Below are 13,857 nucleotides of genomic sequence, written 5' to 3'. Positions count from 1 at the left end.
TGTCTCAGTCTTGCAGGGAGCACCTTTCAGGGTCCTCCTGTGGACTCCTGTGGGAGGCCCCTGCAGACCCGACGGTCAGTCTCCCTGCTCCATCCAGGCCATGCTGCCCAGCACATTTCGGCCCTCATGCCTGGCCCCAGTGAGGCCCCCACCCTGGCGTGACCTCATGGAGCTGCACTTCTCTTCTGGAGCAGCAGGAAGCCAGAGCCTGTCTTCACTTGGGGTCCTCTGGGGCCTGGCCTCAGCCCTGCTCACGGTAAGCACAGCTCCCTGCATCCAAGCACGCTCACCATCCCATCATGACAGAGCCCTTCCTGGTGGTCGTGTGCCAGCTGTGACGGCCCAGCACCCGGAACCAGGCCTTCCCAAGAACCGTGACAACTCCACGTGTCTGTGGGCACTGGAGATGTGACCACGGAGAAGATGCTCCTGCTTGAATCTGGACACAGTCAGCCATGCACACACTGCTGTGGGGCCACCTCAAAGCTGGCGCCTCTGACCCAAAGCAGCACGGGGTGGGCCGGGCTGGCCTTTGCTGAAGCATCTGCCCTAGCAAGAGGGTACTACCAAAGGGCAGATCATACTCGGGCAGGGCTTCTCAATTGGGGGTGACTTTACCCCTCAGATGACATTCGGCACTATCTGGGGACAGTTTTGGTTGTCACAAAATGACAAGCGGGAGGAGGGTGTGCTATGGCATCTGGTGGGAAGAGGCCAGAAATGCTGTAAGCTAAGTACAGGAGCGCTCCCAACAACAGAGAATCATGTTGCTAGTGCCGGGGCTGAGAGACCTCTCTAGGGAGAAAGAGACCTCCCCTAGCATAAACCAGTTTAATCGAGCATGTGCTAGATGCCTGGCACTGCTTCTGACACGCTGTCACCGAATTTTCCAGATAACCTTGTGTGATGTTGTCTCTGACACTTGTCATTAAAGCAGAAGAGGGCGAAGGAGGTGCTGGAACCCTAAAGCCCAGTTTCTCAATGCATCTCTTTGCTGCCTGCAGTTGGCAGTGTCTGTTTGCATGCCTTCCCACCAAGAACCCCGCTGGGAGCACATGGGAATGATCAACCCTGTTTTATGGAGAAACTGTTGAGGTTAGTGAATCTGCTCAAGGTCACACTGTCCGTGAGTGGATTGGGGGTTCAAGCGAGGTCTGCCAGGACTCAAAACCCAGCTTCCCCAACCACCTCAGTGGCTTCCCTCCCCCCTCCCCTCCCCTCCACCCGATCCTTCCCTTCTTTGCCTGTTTCCTGAAACACTAGCAGGGTACGGAGCCCACTTTGCTTGCCTGTTCCCTCTCAACCGCGTCACACTTTCCGAACTCCTTGGCCTGTCCTAATTAGAAAGTCATTTTTATCACTTCATCAAACTGGGATCCCTTTGGGGACAGACCCAAATCAGGCTCTGAGCCACAGGAGTAACTGCCGTCGTAAAGAAAGATAAGACCCTCTACTTACACTGCTGCCACTGACCCAAATCTCACCCTCGGTGCCACACTAAGATGAAGAGGCCACGTTGGCCAAGACTGATGCAAGTTGCGGATGGACATGCTCCCCGTATGCGCTGTCCTGTAGGGCGGCCACCAGCCAGACGGGGCCACTCCATACTTGCCGTGTGGCTGGTGAGACTGTGAAGCTGAATTTTAAATTGCATTTTATATTAAGTTTCATTTTAGAGAGTGACATGTGGCTAGTGGCTACTGCTCTGGCTGACCCAGCTTCACCGTCTCACTGCTTCTTCTTTCTCTGCAAGTCCTCTGCTTTGGTCCCTGGACCACCCTCAGAAGCTGCGTGGTGGTGTAAGTGGTTCCAGCCTTGGTCAAGCGTGCACACACACCTGCACACGTGTGTCTTCATCTACCCTGTGCGTCCCCAGGTGGCCAGGTTGTCGCACTTCACTCCCCTCGGTCGCAGGGTCAGAGCCCTACCAAAGCAGGGTGACTCACAGCTAGGCACGGTTGGTACCTGAGGTTGGGCTCCACAAGGCGGCACTCTCACCTTGGCATTCTGGGGTTCCCCTCTGTAGCTGGATGCCTGGCCCTGATGAGCTATCTTCCCTCCTCCACAGGACACATGGCTGCACCCCACTGGTCGCTGTGCAGCCCTGGAACTGCTGCCTCCTCTGGCCACCCTGCCCTGACTGCCCTGTGCTGCCCTTCAGCTGGTGCTCAGCTCTCAGAATCACAGAAAACCGACTCTATGCCATTCCTCCGTGCCTTCTCGGAGCTCTCTCAGGAAGGGGCTGCATGAGGATCACCACTTGACCCCTAGAACTTAGTCCATCAGCCCCTGGAGCCCGGTGGTGGGGGTGGGGAGTGGGGGGATGGGGGCGGAAGCCACGGCTGCCAGGGGACCCCTCTCTCTGCAGAGCCCAGCTGGGCGCCGCCCCCTCCTCCGGCAGCCTCCCCAATTTTCCTGTCGCACTTGACACGCGCTGACAACAGAGGCTGCTGTTTCATCTTCCCCAGCGGCGCCCCGGGGACGCTGCGGGGACCGGGCATCCCCAGGGGTCCAGCGTTCCGGCTTCCCAGGCTCTCAATCGAGCATGCCCAAGGGGGCGCCCCCTCCGCCCCCCGCTCTTCCTGACCCGCTGCCAGCAGCTCTGGACGAGCGGTGGACGGGAAAGGCAGGCACGGGGGCTGTCCCAGGAGGCAGACTGGCTGGCCCGGCGGAGGCGGCGAGGACGGAAGCCCGGGCAGCGCCGAAGGGAGGACCGATGAGGCGGACCGCGAGGGCCTCCGGCTGCTAAGAGCCGTCAGACACGCGTACCAACTTCCCCGGGGACAGCCTGGCCGCCCGGCCCCTGGCCCAGCCCTGGTGCGGAGGGGCGGGGCTGCCGGCCCCAGGGAGCCCTTCGGTCCCAGCGCATCATCTCTGCAAATTTGTTTCTAGATGTAACTTTTTTTTTTTCCTCTCCGGATTTTCCCGGCAAGGGGCAGACCCCTAACTCACCCCAGGCAGCTCATGGTGGCCTCTTTCGGTGGCCTTCTGTGCTCCGCTGCAGAGCAGAGGCGCGGCGACCGGCTTGGGGAGTGGGGGTGGCCAGCCCGGTCCCTGACATTGGCCAGGCCCACAGGGAGGGGCAGGCTGCGGGGTGAATGGCAGCGAGGGGAGGGGACGGGCTGAGCCCAGGAGCGGGAGGGGCGGGCTGGGGGAGCCGGCGCCTGCCCTGGAGGCAGGGGGTGCAGAGCCAGCCCCGCAGGATCCGGGCGGGGAACACTCCACTCAGGCCCAGGGAGGTCTGATCAAAGCAGTGCAGTGCGGGGCAGGATGGGGGTGGAGGTCAGGGGGCTGGGGAGAGTCACAGGACCTACCAGGAGATTTTTTTTCCCCCTGAAGAATGAATTTAGAGTCCAAAGCTGAGCAGAAAGTGTTCAGTCAATTGGTTCATGTTCTTGTGAATGCTACTCATGTGCTGTGTGACTTTGGGGCAGTCCCTTAACCTCTCTGAGCCACAGTCTCCCTCTGGAACGGGGACAATGATAGTACTGGTGGGATTCAGTGAGAAAGTGTTCCTCTGGGGCCCTAGTGAGGTTCTTGGCTCCCGGCTGGCATCATCAAAGGGCAGAGCGAACACATTGTCACCAGGATTCGGGGGCGGGGGTGGGTACCAGGGATCAGGATGGGCCCAGCACAGTCCCATTCCTGCGGCGAACTGTGACGCAGCAGTTCTGGCCCTCCAACTGTGCCATTATTCCCTCTCAGTGAAGAGCTATGGACATCTTGGTGATAACGTTGGAGGCTTCTGTGGTCTGGGTTTGGGACAGAGCAGGGCAGCGGGAGGTGGATCTTCTCTGCAGCCCGTCCCAGTCCAGCAGTTGGCAGCCCTTCTTTCTCACTCAAAGTGACACCCTGGCAGCGGCAGCACCAATAGCTGTCCTTTCCAGGGTCAGCCTTTGGGGTCACTGACACAAAACCCTAGTTTTGGGGCAATGGGGTGTTTGGGGTCCAGCTCAGGGGCTGACCACGCAGCAGCAGCAGCACCTGGGGTGGAGGCAGGAGAACAGACACCCCTGCCCACCCATCCCAACTCTGAATAAGTACCTGAGGTTCTCCAGGAGGGGCCCTCGGGCCTCGGCGGGCAGCGCCAGGGTGAGCGCCCACACCAGCTCGTCCACCCGTTGCTCCGCCGCAAACTGCTTCAGAGCAGCAAACACCTGTTCCTTGGCGGTTGGCTGGTCCCCCAAGGTCTCATCCACCTGCGGGGAGGGGTCTGATGAGTGGCCCGAGGGCCCCAGGGTAGAATGCTGGGGAATCAGTACCCCCTCTCCCTCCCTCACTCAGGACAGCGGGCGTGGCAGTGCTGCCTGGGCCCGGCTGTGCGCTCCTCACCCAGACCCCGTCAGACCCCACAGCAGCCCCCACGAGGTGGGCTGGGCCAGCGTCTTCATTTCTATCGAAGGGAACTGAGGCCGCTAGAGGTAAGGTGACCTGGCCAAGGCTGTAGGGTCAGGACTCAAACCTAGAGATGGCCCATCTACTGACTATTGTGAGGATCAAAGGAATCGATCTGTGAGCTTAAACACGTGCCAGGCGCTCGGTAATTGCTAGTTACTATTATTGTAATACTCTACTCCCTTCCACCATGCTGTGAGCCGAGAGATCACACAGAGAATGCTCTGGCTCCACGAGATAGCCCCGGAACACGCCTCGCTCCGCATTCTGACTCCCTTAATGCTCTCTCCAGATCTGTTTTCTTCACCTTTGTGTACAAAGCGGCTGATGTGGGACACAGCACATCTGCTCAGAGGATTCTGTATGACCACTGGACATGGGCAGCTCAGTGACAGTGTCCAAAGCCTAAAAATGCACCTGTCATTTTACCCCACGATCCTGCACCTGGGAACGTATCCTCGACGTGTCCTGACAATCGCACGATGACGTATGAGTGAAGAGATACTGAGATGTTGGAAGTAGGATAAATATCTGACATTATGGCTAAACAATCGTAGCACATCCACTTGGGGGATAGTTGTCTTTCCTTGGTTATGCAGCCAAGATGGAAGGAAGTCCCATATCAGGTGGGAGTCGAGACCCTGGTCCTAATGGTGCAGCCTCGGGCAATTGGAGGCTGTTGCCCAGGGCTTTGGTTCTTGAAGGAATGAGGCGGAGATGTGGAGACATGGAGCGCACGCAGGGCTGTGACAGAGCCCTGTAGTGCGCCCTGAGCGGACTCATCCTGAAGGCTGATTAGGACAGTTGTGCTCTAGGTTGCACATTCTTTCTTGGTTCTAAGCCGAGGAGAAGCAGGTGACAGAGAATGAGATGGTTGGATGGCATCACCAGCTTGATGGACAAGAGTCTGAGCTAACTCCAGGAGATAGGGAAGGACAGGGAGTTATGGTGTGCTGCAGCTCATGGAGTCACCAAGAACTGGACATCACTTAGCAACTGAACAAGAGGAGGTCTCCAGTGCTGACTCTATGAACTGTTCCTCCTCCAAATTTCTTTTCTGCCCACGTGAGTAGAGTCAACTTCTGTTGTTTCACAGCCAAGTTCACTCCATACTCTGCAATATTGGGTACCATTGATTCCAGGGTGAGCACTTTTTTTTTTTTTCCCAAACTGTGGGGCATGTGGGATTTTAATTCCCTGACTAGGGATCAAACTCATACCCTCTGCGCTGAAAGGTGGAGTCTTAGCCACTGGACCACTGGGGGAAGTCCCTGTGTTTTAAATTTTAGCATCTCTGAGATCACTTTGTGCCCTGTGGCTAGCTGTCATTCCTGTGCGTGTATGAATTTGGTCATAGGTCTTATATTATTACTTCCACAGAGTTATATACATTGCCTGTACTAAATATGTCCAAATAAGTCTAAAAGCCCTCTATCACCAACTACAAATTAAGTGACAAGAAGATAAGGAAGCACGTGTCATGGGTTAGGTGGCTGGTAATGGACAGTGTCTAAGGTTTGACGCAATGTGGTACCATTTGGTCGGACAGAATGATGCTGTAGGTCTTTATTTAAAGACCGTGGTATGAGGAGTGATGGCTAACGAGTGCAGGCCTTCTTTCTGGGTAATTATGATTATGCTCAGTCGTGTCTGACTCTTTGCAGCCCCATGGACTGTAGCCTGCCAGGCTCTTCTGCCTGTGGAATTTTCCAGACAAGAATACTGGAGTGGGTGCCATTTCCCACCCCAAGGGATCTTTCCAACGCAGGGATCAAACCCTCACCTGTGTCTCCTTCATTGGCAGGTGGATTCTTTACCACTAGCACCACCTGGAAGCCCTTCTAGGTATGATGAAAATGTTCTAAAATTGTGGTAATGGTTGCACAGCTCTGTGAATATACTAAAAACCACTGAACACACTTTAAATGAATAATTTGTATGGTATGTGAATATATCTTGATAAAGCTGTTATAAAATAATGGAAAATGTTTGTGAGAGATAGGCAAGGTTTCAAATAGAACACACAGTGTTACATTTTTATCAGAGATAATTATGCACAGGTCTGCAGAGGGAATATGCACTAAAGTTCATAGTGATTTTGATTATTTTTATGTCAATGCTTTCCTTTTTTTTTTTTTAAATTTGTCCACTTGGCATATGAGATCTTAGTTCCCTGACCAGTGATCGAACCTGTGCCCCCTGCATGGAAGCTTAGAGTCTTAACCACTGGACCACCAGGGAAGTCCCTAGGTGCCCATTTTATTTTTTAGGCAGTGAGCTTATATGACTTATACAGTCAGGAAAAGGCACGCATGTTATCATTGTTCCCTTTACTTCTTTATTTTTTAACTGTTGTAAAAATGCACATAACATAAACTTTACGTGCCAGCAAAGGTCTGTCTAGTCAAGGCTATGGTTTTTCCAGCGGTCATGTATGGATGTAAGAGTTGGACCATAAAGAAAGCTGAGTGTCCAAGAATTGATGCTTTTGAACTGTGGTGTTGGAGAAGACTCTTGAGAGTCCTTTGGACTGGAGGGAGATCCAACCAGTCCATCCTAAAGGAAATCAGTCCTGAATATTGATTGGAAGGACTGATGCTGAAACTGAAGCTCCAATACTTTGGCCACCTGATGCGAAGAACTCATTGGAAAAGACCCTGATGCTGGGAAAGATTGAAGGCAGGAGGACAAGGGGATGACAGAGGATGAGATGATCGGATTGCATCACTGACTCGATGGACATGAGTTTGAGTAAACTCCAGGAGTTGGTGACGGACAGGGAAGCCTGGTGTGCTGCAGTCCATGGGGTCGAAAAGAGTCGGACACGACTGAGCGACTGAACTGAACTGAAGATAAAATTTACCACTGCAACCATTTTAATATGTACAGGTCAGTGGCATTAAGTACATTCACCATGTGGTATAACCATCACCACTCTCCAGTTCCAGGACGTTCTCATCCTCCCAAATGGAAACCCTGCACCCATTCAGCAGTCACTCCTCATTCCCCACTTCCCCAGCCCTGGGGAAACCACTCATCTATTTTTCAGCTTCTTTGGATTTGCTTATACTGAATATGTCTCATGGCTGGAATCTTATAGTATGTGGGCTTTTCTGTCTGGCACTGTTACTTTTAAAATGGAGCAGTTAACCACTGTCTGTCCACACTCCAGCAGATTCCCTGCCTTGTTAGTCGAGGGTCTGGGGGTGCCTCTGGGTGCTGACATCCTGAGCCGACCCTGAAGCAGGGCTGGGAGGCTGGGTGACTGGGCGAGCCCGGGAGGTGGCCATGCTTCTCTCTTAGGCCCATGTGGGTCCCAACTTCAGCCAGAGCCGGGGCTGTTCATTATCCCTTCCACTCACCTCCAAACGTATCAACAAGCCCCTCATCTTTCCCCTCCACCCCCCACTCTCAGACGATGAAGAACCGGCCCCCTTCCTGGGCAAGGCCAACCCACAAGGCCACCGAGTCACCAGAGTCCCCACTCTCTCTTCCTGCCACCTACTTGTCACTCAGCTCTCAGCTTGAAAGTTCCCTCCTCAAGGAGCGTTTCCTGACCACTTTGATCAAGTGGCCCCCAAGACTCTCTCATCTCCCTGTTTATTTCTTCCCTTCAGTGATCATCATCTGAAATAGCTAGTTTATTGAATTGTCCATAGACTCAATGGACGTGAGTTTGAGCAAACTCTGGGAGATAGTAAAGGACATGGAAGCCTGGCGTGCTGCAGTCCATGGGGTCACAAAGAGTCAGACACGACTGAGCGACTGAACAACAACAACATCACTTTGTCCACGTGCTTGTTTCCCACAATGCGTGATGGCAGGCTCCCCTCTTGGTCCTGTGCACAGCTGTGTCCCCACTCCTTGCCGGTCAGAGGGCCGTAAGCAACAACAGCAAAATGCATGGATTTCAGTGACTCTATTGCCTCCTTCCCTTTTGCTCATACCAATTGTTCACTTCTCTCCCCACCTATAAATAAATCAGTAAACTCCTCCCTTTACTCCACAACCCTATCATCCTTTTCTTTCTGTCCAGAGTGTCAACCCTGGCTATTTTCATACAACTGTGCTGACCCGCTGCAATCCCCCCCAGCCCTTGCCACAAGCGCTCCCTGATGCCGCTGATCTGGCCGAGGACCCCAGACGGCCCTTGATCGCGCATGATCTCCAGCTCGTGGTTTGCCCCTGAACTTCAGAATTGTATATACAACTGCTTCCTAAATGGCAGCACGGGTGGGTGAGGAAAGGCTTCCCAGAGAGGGTGACATCACAGAGGGTGAGCAGGTACTAGCAGGCGGCTTCGAGGGCACCCAGGCCAAGGCCACGTTCTGTGCACGGCTGAGTCCTAGCAACTGCACCCCGGATCTCCTTCACCAGATGAGACCTCGGCCCGAGACGCAGACCTGACACGTTACTCCTGTCCAGGCTGAGCACAGGGCCTGGTGCGCTCAGGGAGCGTTTACAGAGCTGAACCAAAGAGCTGTAGGCGGCCGGCCGTTCTCAAGGCGCGTGGGGCAGGCTGCAGCACCAGTCACCCCCTCCTCCAGAACCCACCAGGCCCAGGGAGGTCAGTGGCTTTGAAGCCAAAGCCAGCTGCAGCCTCGATTCAAAGGAGAACATGACTCTCTGGAAAGATGTTTTATGTAAGAAAGAGGAAAAAATAGCTCCTCCCTCCTGGGGCCCCGCCACAGCGCGGTTTTGGTGTCAGCTATTACCCAGACGCTCTCAACCTACATCGAAGCATGAGGCACCATCACGGGACACTAATGGATTTTCTATTAAATATCAGGCTCTGCGAGGAGGAAAAACTGGGGCAGGGAGAGTGTTGGCGAGAACCCGAGAGCTGATTGTCGGAAGCCGGTGGGGGGGCTCCACAGCTGCCCTTGATCTTCCGGAGGTGGTCTTTTCTGGGGATTTGTGGAGCTGCTTGGCGAGCTCTAACCAGAATCCACCACTCCCTGTTCCCCCTTGTCAGAAAATGCACTGAAGCTGACCTGGGCAGCTGGTCAGATTCCTCCCTAGGCCACAACCTGACTTTGTTTCCTCACCAAGTCCACTCTGCCCATCTGGGGGCTCTGATCACCTCTCTTCTGACTCCCCAGGGATTGGATGGAATCCGGGGCAGACTTTTGGGTCTACAGTGAGTCATCTGGGATCACAGCAGACTTTACCAGTTGCTATGGTCTGAATGTTTGTGTCCCCCCCCTCTCCAAAATTTGTGTGTTGAAAATCTAATGGCCCAGGTGATGATGGTATTAGGAGGTTGGGCTGTTGGGAGGTGACTAGGTCATGAGGGTGGAGGTCTCATGAATGGAATTAGTGCCCTTATAAAAGAGCCTCAGGGATTTGCTGCAGTCTGGTGGTTAAGACCTCACCTTCCAGTGCAGGGGGTGCAGACTTGATCCCTAGTTGGGGAGGTAAGACAGTCCACATGCCTCTTGGCCAAAGAAAACCAAAACAGAAAACAGAAACAATACTGTGAATTCAATAAAGACTTAAAAAAAAAATGGTCCACATAAAAAAAACTTTTTTTGAAAAAAAAAAATAATAATAAATAAAAGAGCCCCAAAGAGATCCCTTGCCCTTTTCACCATGTGAGGACAAAACCAGAAGTTTGCAATCCCAAGCAGGCCCTCACTCAAGCATGTTGGCAACCTGTTCTCAAATCTCATGCCTCCAGAGCTGTGAGAGGGAAATTCCTATTGCTTATAAACCACCCAATCCGTGGTAGTTCGGTTATGGCAGCTGGAACATATTGAAGCACCGCTGCTGCTGCTAAGTCGCTTCAGTCGTGTCCGACTCTGTGTGACCCCATAGACGGCAGCCCACCAGGCTCCCCCGTCCCTGGGATTCTCCAGGCAAGAACACTGGCGTGGGTTGCCATTTCCTTCTCCAATGCATGAAAGTGAAAAGTGAAAGTGAAGGCGCTCAGTCGGGTCCGACTCTTCTCGACCCCATGGACTGCAGCCCACCAGGCCTCTCCGTCCATGGGATTTTCCAGGCAAGAGTACCGGAGTGGGTTGCCATTGCCTTCTCTGATTAAGGCACCAGGGCTCACCAATGTTTCTAGGGACTTCCTTATAGCTCAGTCGGTAAAGAATCCGCCTGCAATGCAGGAGGCCTGGGTTCGATTCCTCGGTTGGGACGGGCGATCCCCTGGAGAAGGAAATGGCAATCCACTCCAGTATTCTTGCCTGGAAAATCCCATGAACAGAGGAGCCTGGCGGGTCCATGGGGCCGCAAGTGTCGGACACGACTTAGTGACTAAACCACCACCAGTGTTTCTAGGTCTTCCCGCCTTCCTGGACACACAGAAGACCACATTTCCCAGCATCCTTTGGGAGCAGTGGTGTGATTAGTTCTGGCCAATGAATATCCATTGAAAATGCAGGGATTCGCTTCCTGCCCCGCTTGCCCCCAGAGTCCTTAAGAGTTGCTCTCTTCTAATACGTGAAATCTCGGAGCTTCATATTGAGATGGAGAGAATCTCTGGGTTGAAGGAATCATTCTATGTTCTGCTTTCTACCAATATTATTGTCTGTATTCTACTCATCTACATTTTGATCAGGCTGGTGGTTACAAGGGTGTATGCCTATATAAAGTTCCTTAAACTGTACACTTAATGAATGTGCTTTACTGTATATCTGTATTACCTCAATTAAAAAAAGAAAAAGAAAAGCAACTCCCACAAATCAAGCAAACAAAAATCACGAAAATTAAGGACAGGACTGGAAGCTTGAGCATCACTATATTTCTGATAAATCTTTCGTTAGAAGCTTCCTTAGCTCCAGGCTCCCACTCCTGGCCTGAGGAGGGCCTGCCCCGCTCCACAGTGCCCAGCCCCTCAGAACAGCGCCCCTAGAGCCCCACCCCAGACCGCCTGTCCCTTAGGGCCCTGCCCCGCCCTGCGCGCCCTACCTTGCGGCTGAACTCCTGGGCTTTGCGCCTACGCTCTCGGTGCACGGCGTCTGGGCGCTTGCGGCCGGCCAGGCGTAGCAACTCGCGGCCCAGATAGAGGCCGCGGCTTGAGCGCGGGATGCGTAAAGCTGTGGTCAGCGGCTCGCAGCCGGATCCCGCGCCGGGGCGGCCGATGGGGCCGGGGAGCACGCCCAGGCTGGGTGGCACGCGCGGGCAGCGCCGGGCCAGGCGCACTAGGCGCTCGCGGCTCAGGCCGGCCACGGCCAGCCCCTCCACCTCCAGGATCTGGTCCCCGGGCCGCAGACCCCCGGCGTGTGCGCTGCTCCCTTCCACCACATCCAGGACAAAGCAGGGACCCGAGCCCCCCAGCCGGAAGCCGAAGTCCTCCGGCCATCCCTGGTTGGTGGCCGGCATGGCAGTGGCGGCCGTGCAGCTGGAGGAAGGAGAGAGAGGTCACAGGGGATTCCTTGCGGCCTAGCCTGCGGGGCTGCATGCCGCTCAGACTCAACGCATGTGCCAGTCTGAGCCGCTGTTCTTCCTCTGCCTCTGTGTGAACCATCAGTTCTTAGGATATCCCCTGACCTCCTGGACCCGACTGTGCCTGAAATTCACCAGTTTCGATGTGACAAAAGGACTTGCCCTTGGTAGTTCACAAACTCCTGCTGACTACGGGGGTTATTTGCCCTTTGAATTGACCTTCTTGAGGAGCCATGAGATGGCTGCTCTGGCGCGGGGGTGGAGCGGGGGTGGGGGCGGGGGTCGTCCTCTGGGCTCCTGGCTCTAGGACAGGCTCAGGGGAGGGGAGGTAGCTCTGTTCTCCGAAAGCAGATGGTGGCGTGGGCTGGAGACACAAACGCATCGGGGGTGGCAAGGGTGACTGTCCTGGATGGAACAGTCTCTGTGTGTTTTTCCATATGTCTGATGAGAGCAGGGATTTCTTACAGGCATCCATGGATGGCCTCTGAAACTGTAGGTAAGATATGATGTAAAGGCTTAGGTTTCTGGGGAAGAGTCCGTAGTTCTAAGGAATTCTAACCCTGGCTTAGAAGAACCTCTAGGGGCTGGCTTTTGAAGGCCCTGGTTTTGGCCCCCTCAGCCTTCTGAAGATGTTTAGACAGCCCTCCCACCTACCCTATGGGTGTTGTGCTCCTGTTGGCTCTGTCTCCCAGGAGCTGGCCTCTCCCAAGACACTCTTGGAGTTGGGGGCAGGGAGGAGGCCCCCAAGAGTATCATGGACTGGGGAGGAAAGGCCTCCAGTGACATCCAGTGGGATCTATCACCTGCCACCAGAGGGCTCCGTGTGAGAACTCCTCACACTGGGTCGGGTGGGGCTGCCACACGCCGAGGCTGGCAGGCTCACTCCCGAGCCCACTCGGGGGCCCTGGTCCTCCTCTGCCAGGCAGTGGTGCTGCCATGGAGCCTCAGGGACGCTTACCTTGTCACACGGGGGCAGCGAGGGACCTCTGGGTTCACTGGGCCCAGGTTGGGAGGGGGCATCCCTTGGTCTTGGAGGGGCCTGAGATCAGTTCTTGCCCCATGAGTCCAGCAGCCAGCTCGTGCACGGTCAAAGCCGGGCTGGCTGGAGACTGGATGGAGCCAGGCGCTGCTCCCCTTCCACGTGCACACCGGCTCTGACCAGTGACCTGCGGCGGGGCTGCTGCTCAGAGGCCAGAGCAGCTTGCTCCCAACCTGTCTACACCCAGCCTGGGGAGCCACAGAGCCGAAGAGGCTGCTGGCACTCGAACCCCTCGGGGCTTTTGAGGTGTGTCCAGCCCTCCAGTGCATCCTCAGCCCTGCAGGTTGACCTAAGCCCTCTCCCACCCATGCAGAGCTCCCCTCTTTCCCCTTCACCCGGAAACAAGAAATCCAGGCTGCCGACAGGGCTCACCAGGGGAGGCATCCCAGGCTACCAGTCCCAGAATCTTGGGTACCGCGCCTCCCACCGGGTTTGCTCACCTTCCTCCCTGGTGACGGCAATGACTTAGGGATCAGAGCACGGTGCTGGCGGGACACCTGGGGACGCTTGCTTATTGCCAGCCCTCTGCTGCTCAGGGCCGTGGCATTGGTTACTAATGCATTGGAGGTGACAGCTGGAGTTTCTAAGGCAAAGTGATCCTCCGAGTAATCTGAGAAGGCCCCTGTTACCAGGCGGACCAGCAGCATGGCTGGACAGCTTGGCCAGCGCCCAGAGTGGCCGGCTCCTGCTGCACGGTCCTGGGGGTCTGCACAGGGGTCCCCAGGCAGGAGCCAAGACTGACCGGAGCTAGGCCTGGGGCTGGGTCCACCCCTGAGGCTGCAGAGCTTGGCAGGTGTGTCAGGAGGATTCAGCTGGGCTGTTTTGGGCGGGGGGTGTGTGGCTCACTCAGTCCAGTGATGGCAGAGGGGACACTGAGACTCACTGAGGCGTGATCTGATCCCCACAGAGGACACCACTGCCTGAGCCCCAAAGGCCAGGCTTAGTGGCAGGAGAAGGGGAGACTCAGGCCAGAAAAAGAGCTTGGGATGGGAGAAAAGATGCTGACCTAAGTAATTATGGAAAGGAGC

The 13,857-nt window shown here is 55.1% G+C and overlaps 1 protein-coding gene across 2 annotated transcripts in view; it reads right to left on the bottom strand.

Annotated features, from left to right (window-relative positions):
* The window catches only part of GRID2IP (Grid2 interacting protein), a 37,064-nt gene extending 23,687 nt beyond the window's left edge, over positions 1–13,377 (bottom strand). For both annotated transcript variants that reach the window (XM_086373848.1, XM_086373849.1), the window contains exons 1-3: positions 13,270–13,377; positions 11,314–11,746; positions 4,045–4,199 (exon numbers count right to left, since the gene is read on the bottom strand). In XM_086373848.1, coding sequence (XP_086229974.1) covers positions 4,045–4,199; positions 11,314–11,727 — 569 coding nt within the window. In that variant the 5' untranslated portion in view covers positions 11,728–11,746; positions 13,270–13,377. The remainder of the gene's footprint in view (positions 1–4,044; positions 4,200–11,313; positions 11,747–13,269) is intronic.
* Between the last annotated feature and the right edge of the window lie 480 nt (positions 13,378–13,857).

Source organism: Bos grunniens, chromosome 25, assembly GCF_055505025.1.
Source record: "Bos grunniens cultivar Pamir isolate PY7600 chromosome 25, Bosgru_T2T1.0, whole genome shotgun sequence".
NCBI classification, from domain to species: Eukaryota; Metazoa; Chordata; class Mammalia; order Artiodactyla; family Bovidae; genus Bos; species Bos grunniens.
The sequence above is the reverse complement of the archived record's forward strand: the minus strand, read 5'-3'. Positions and strand labels throughout refer to the sequence as shown.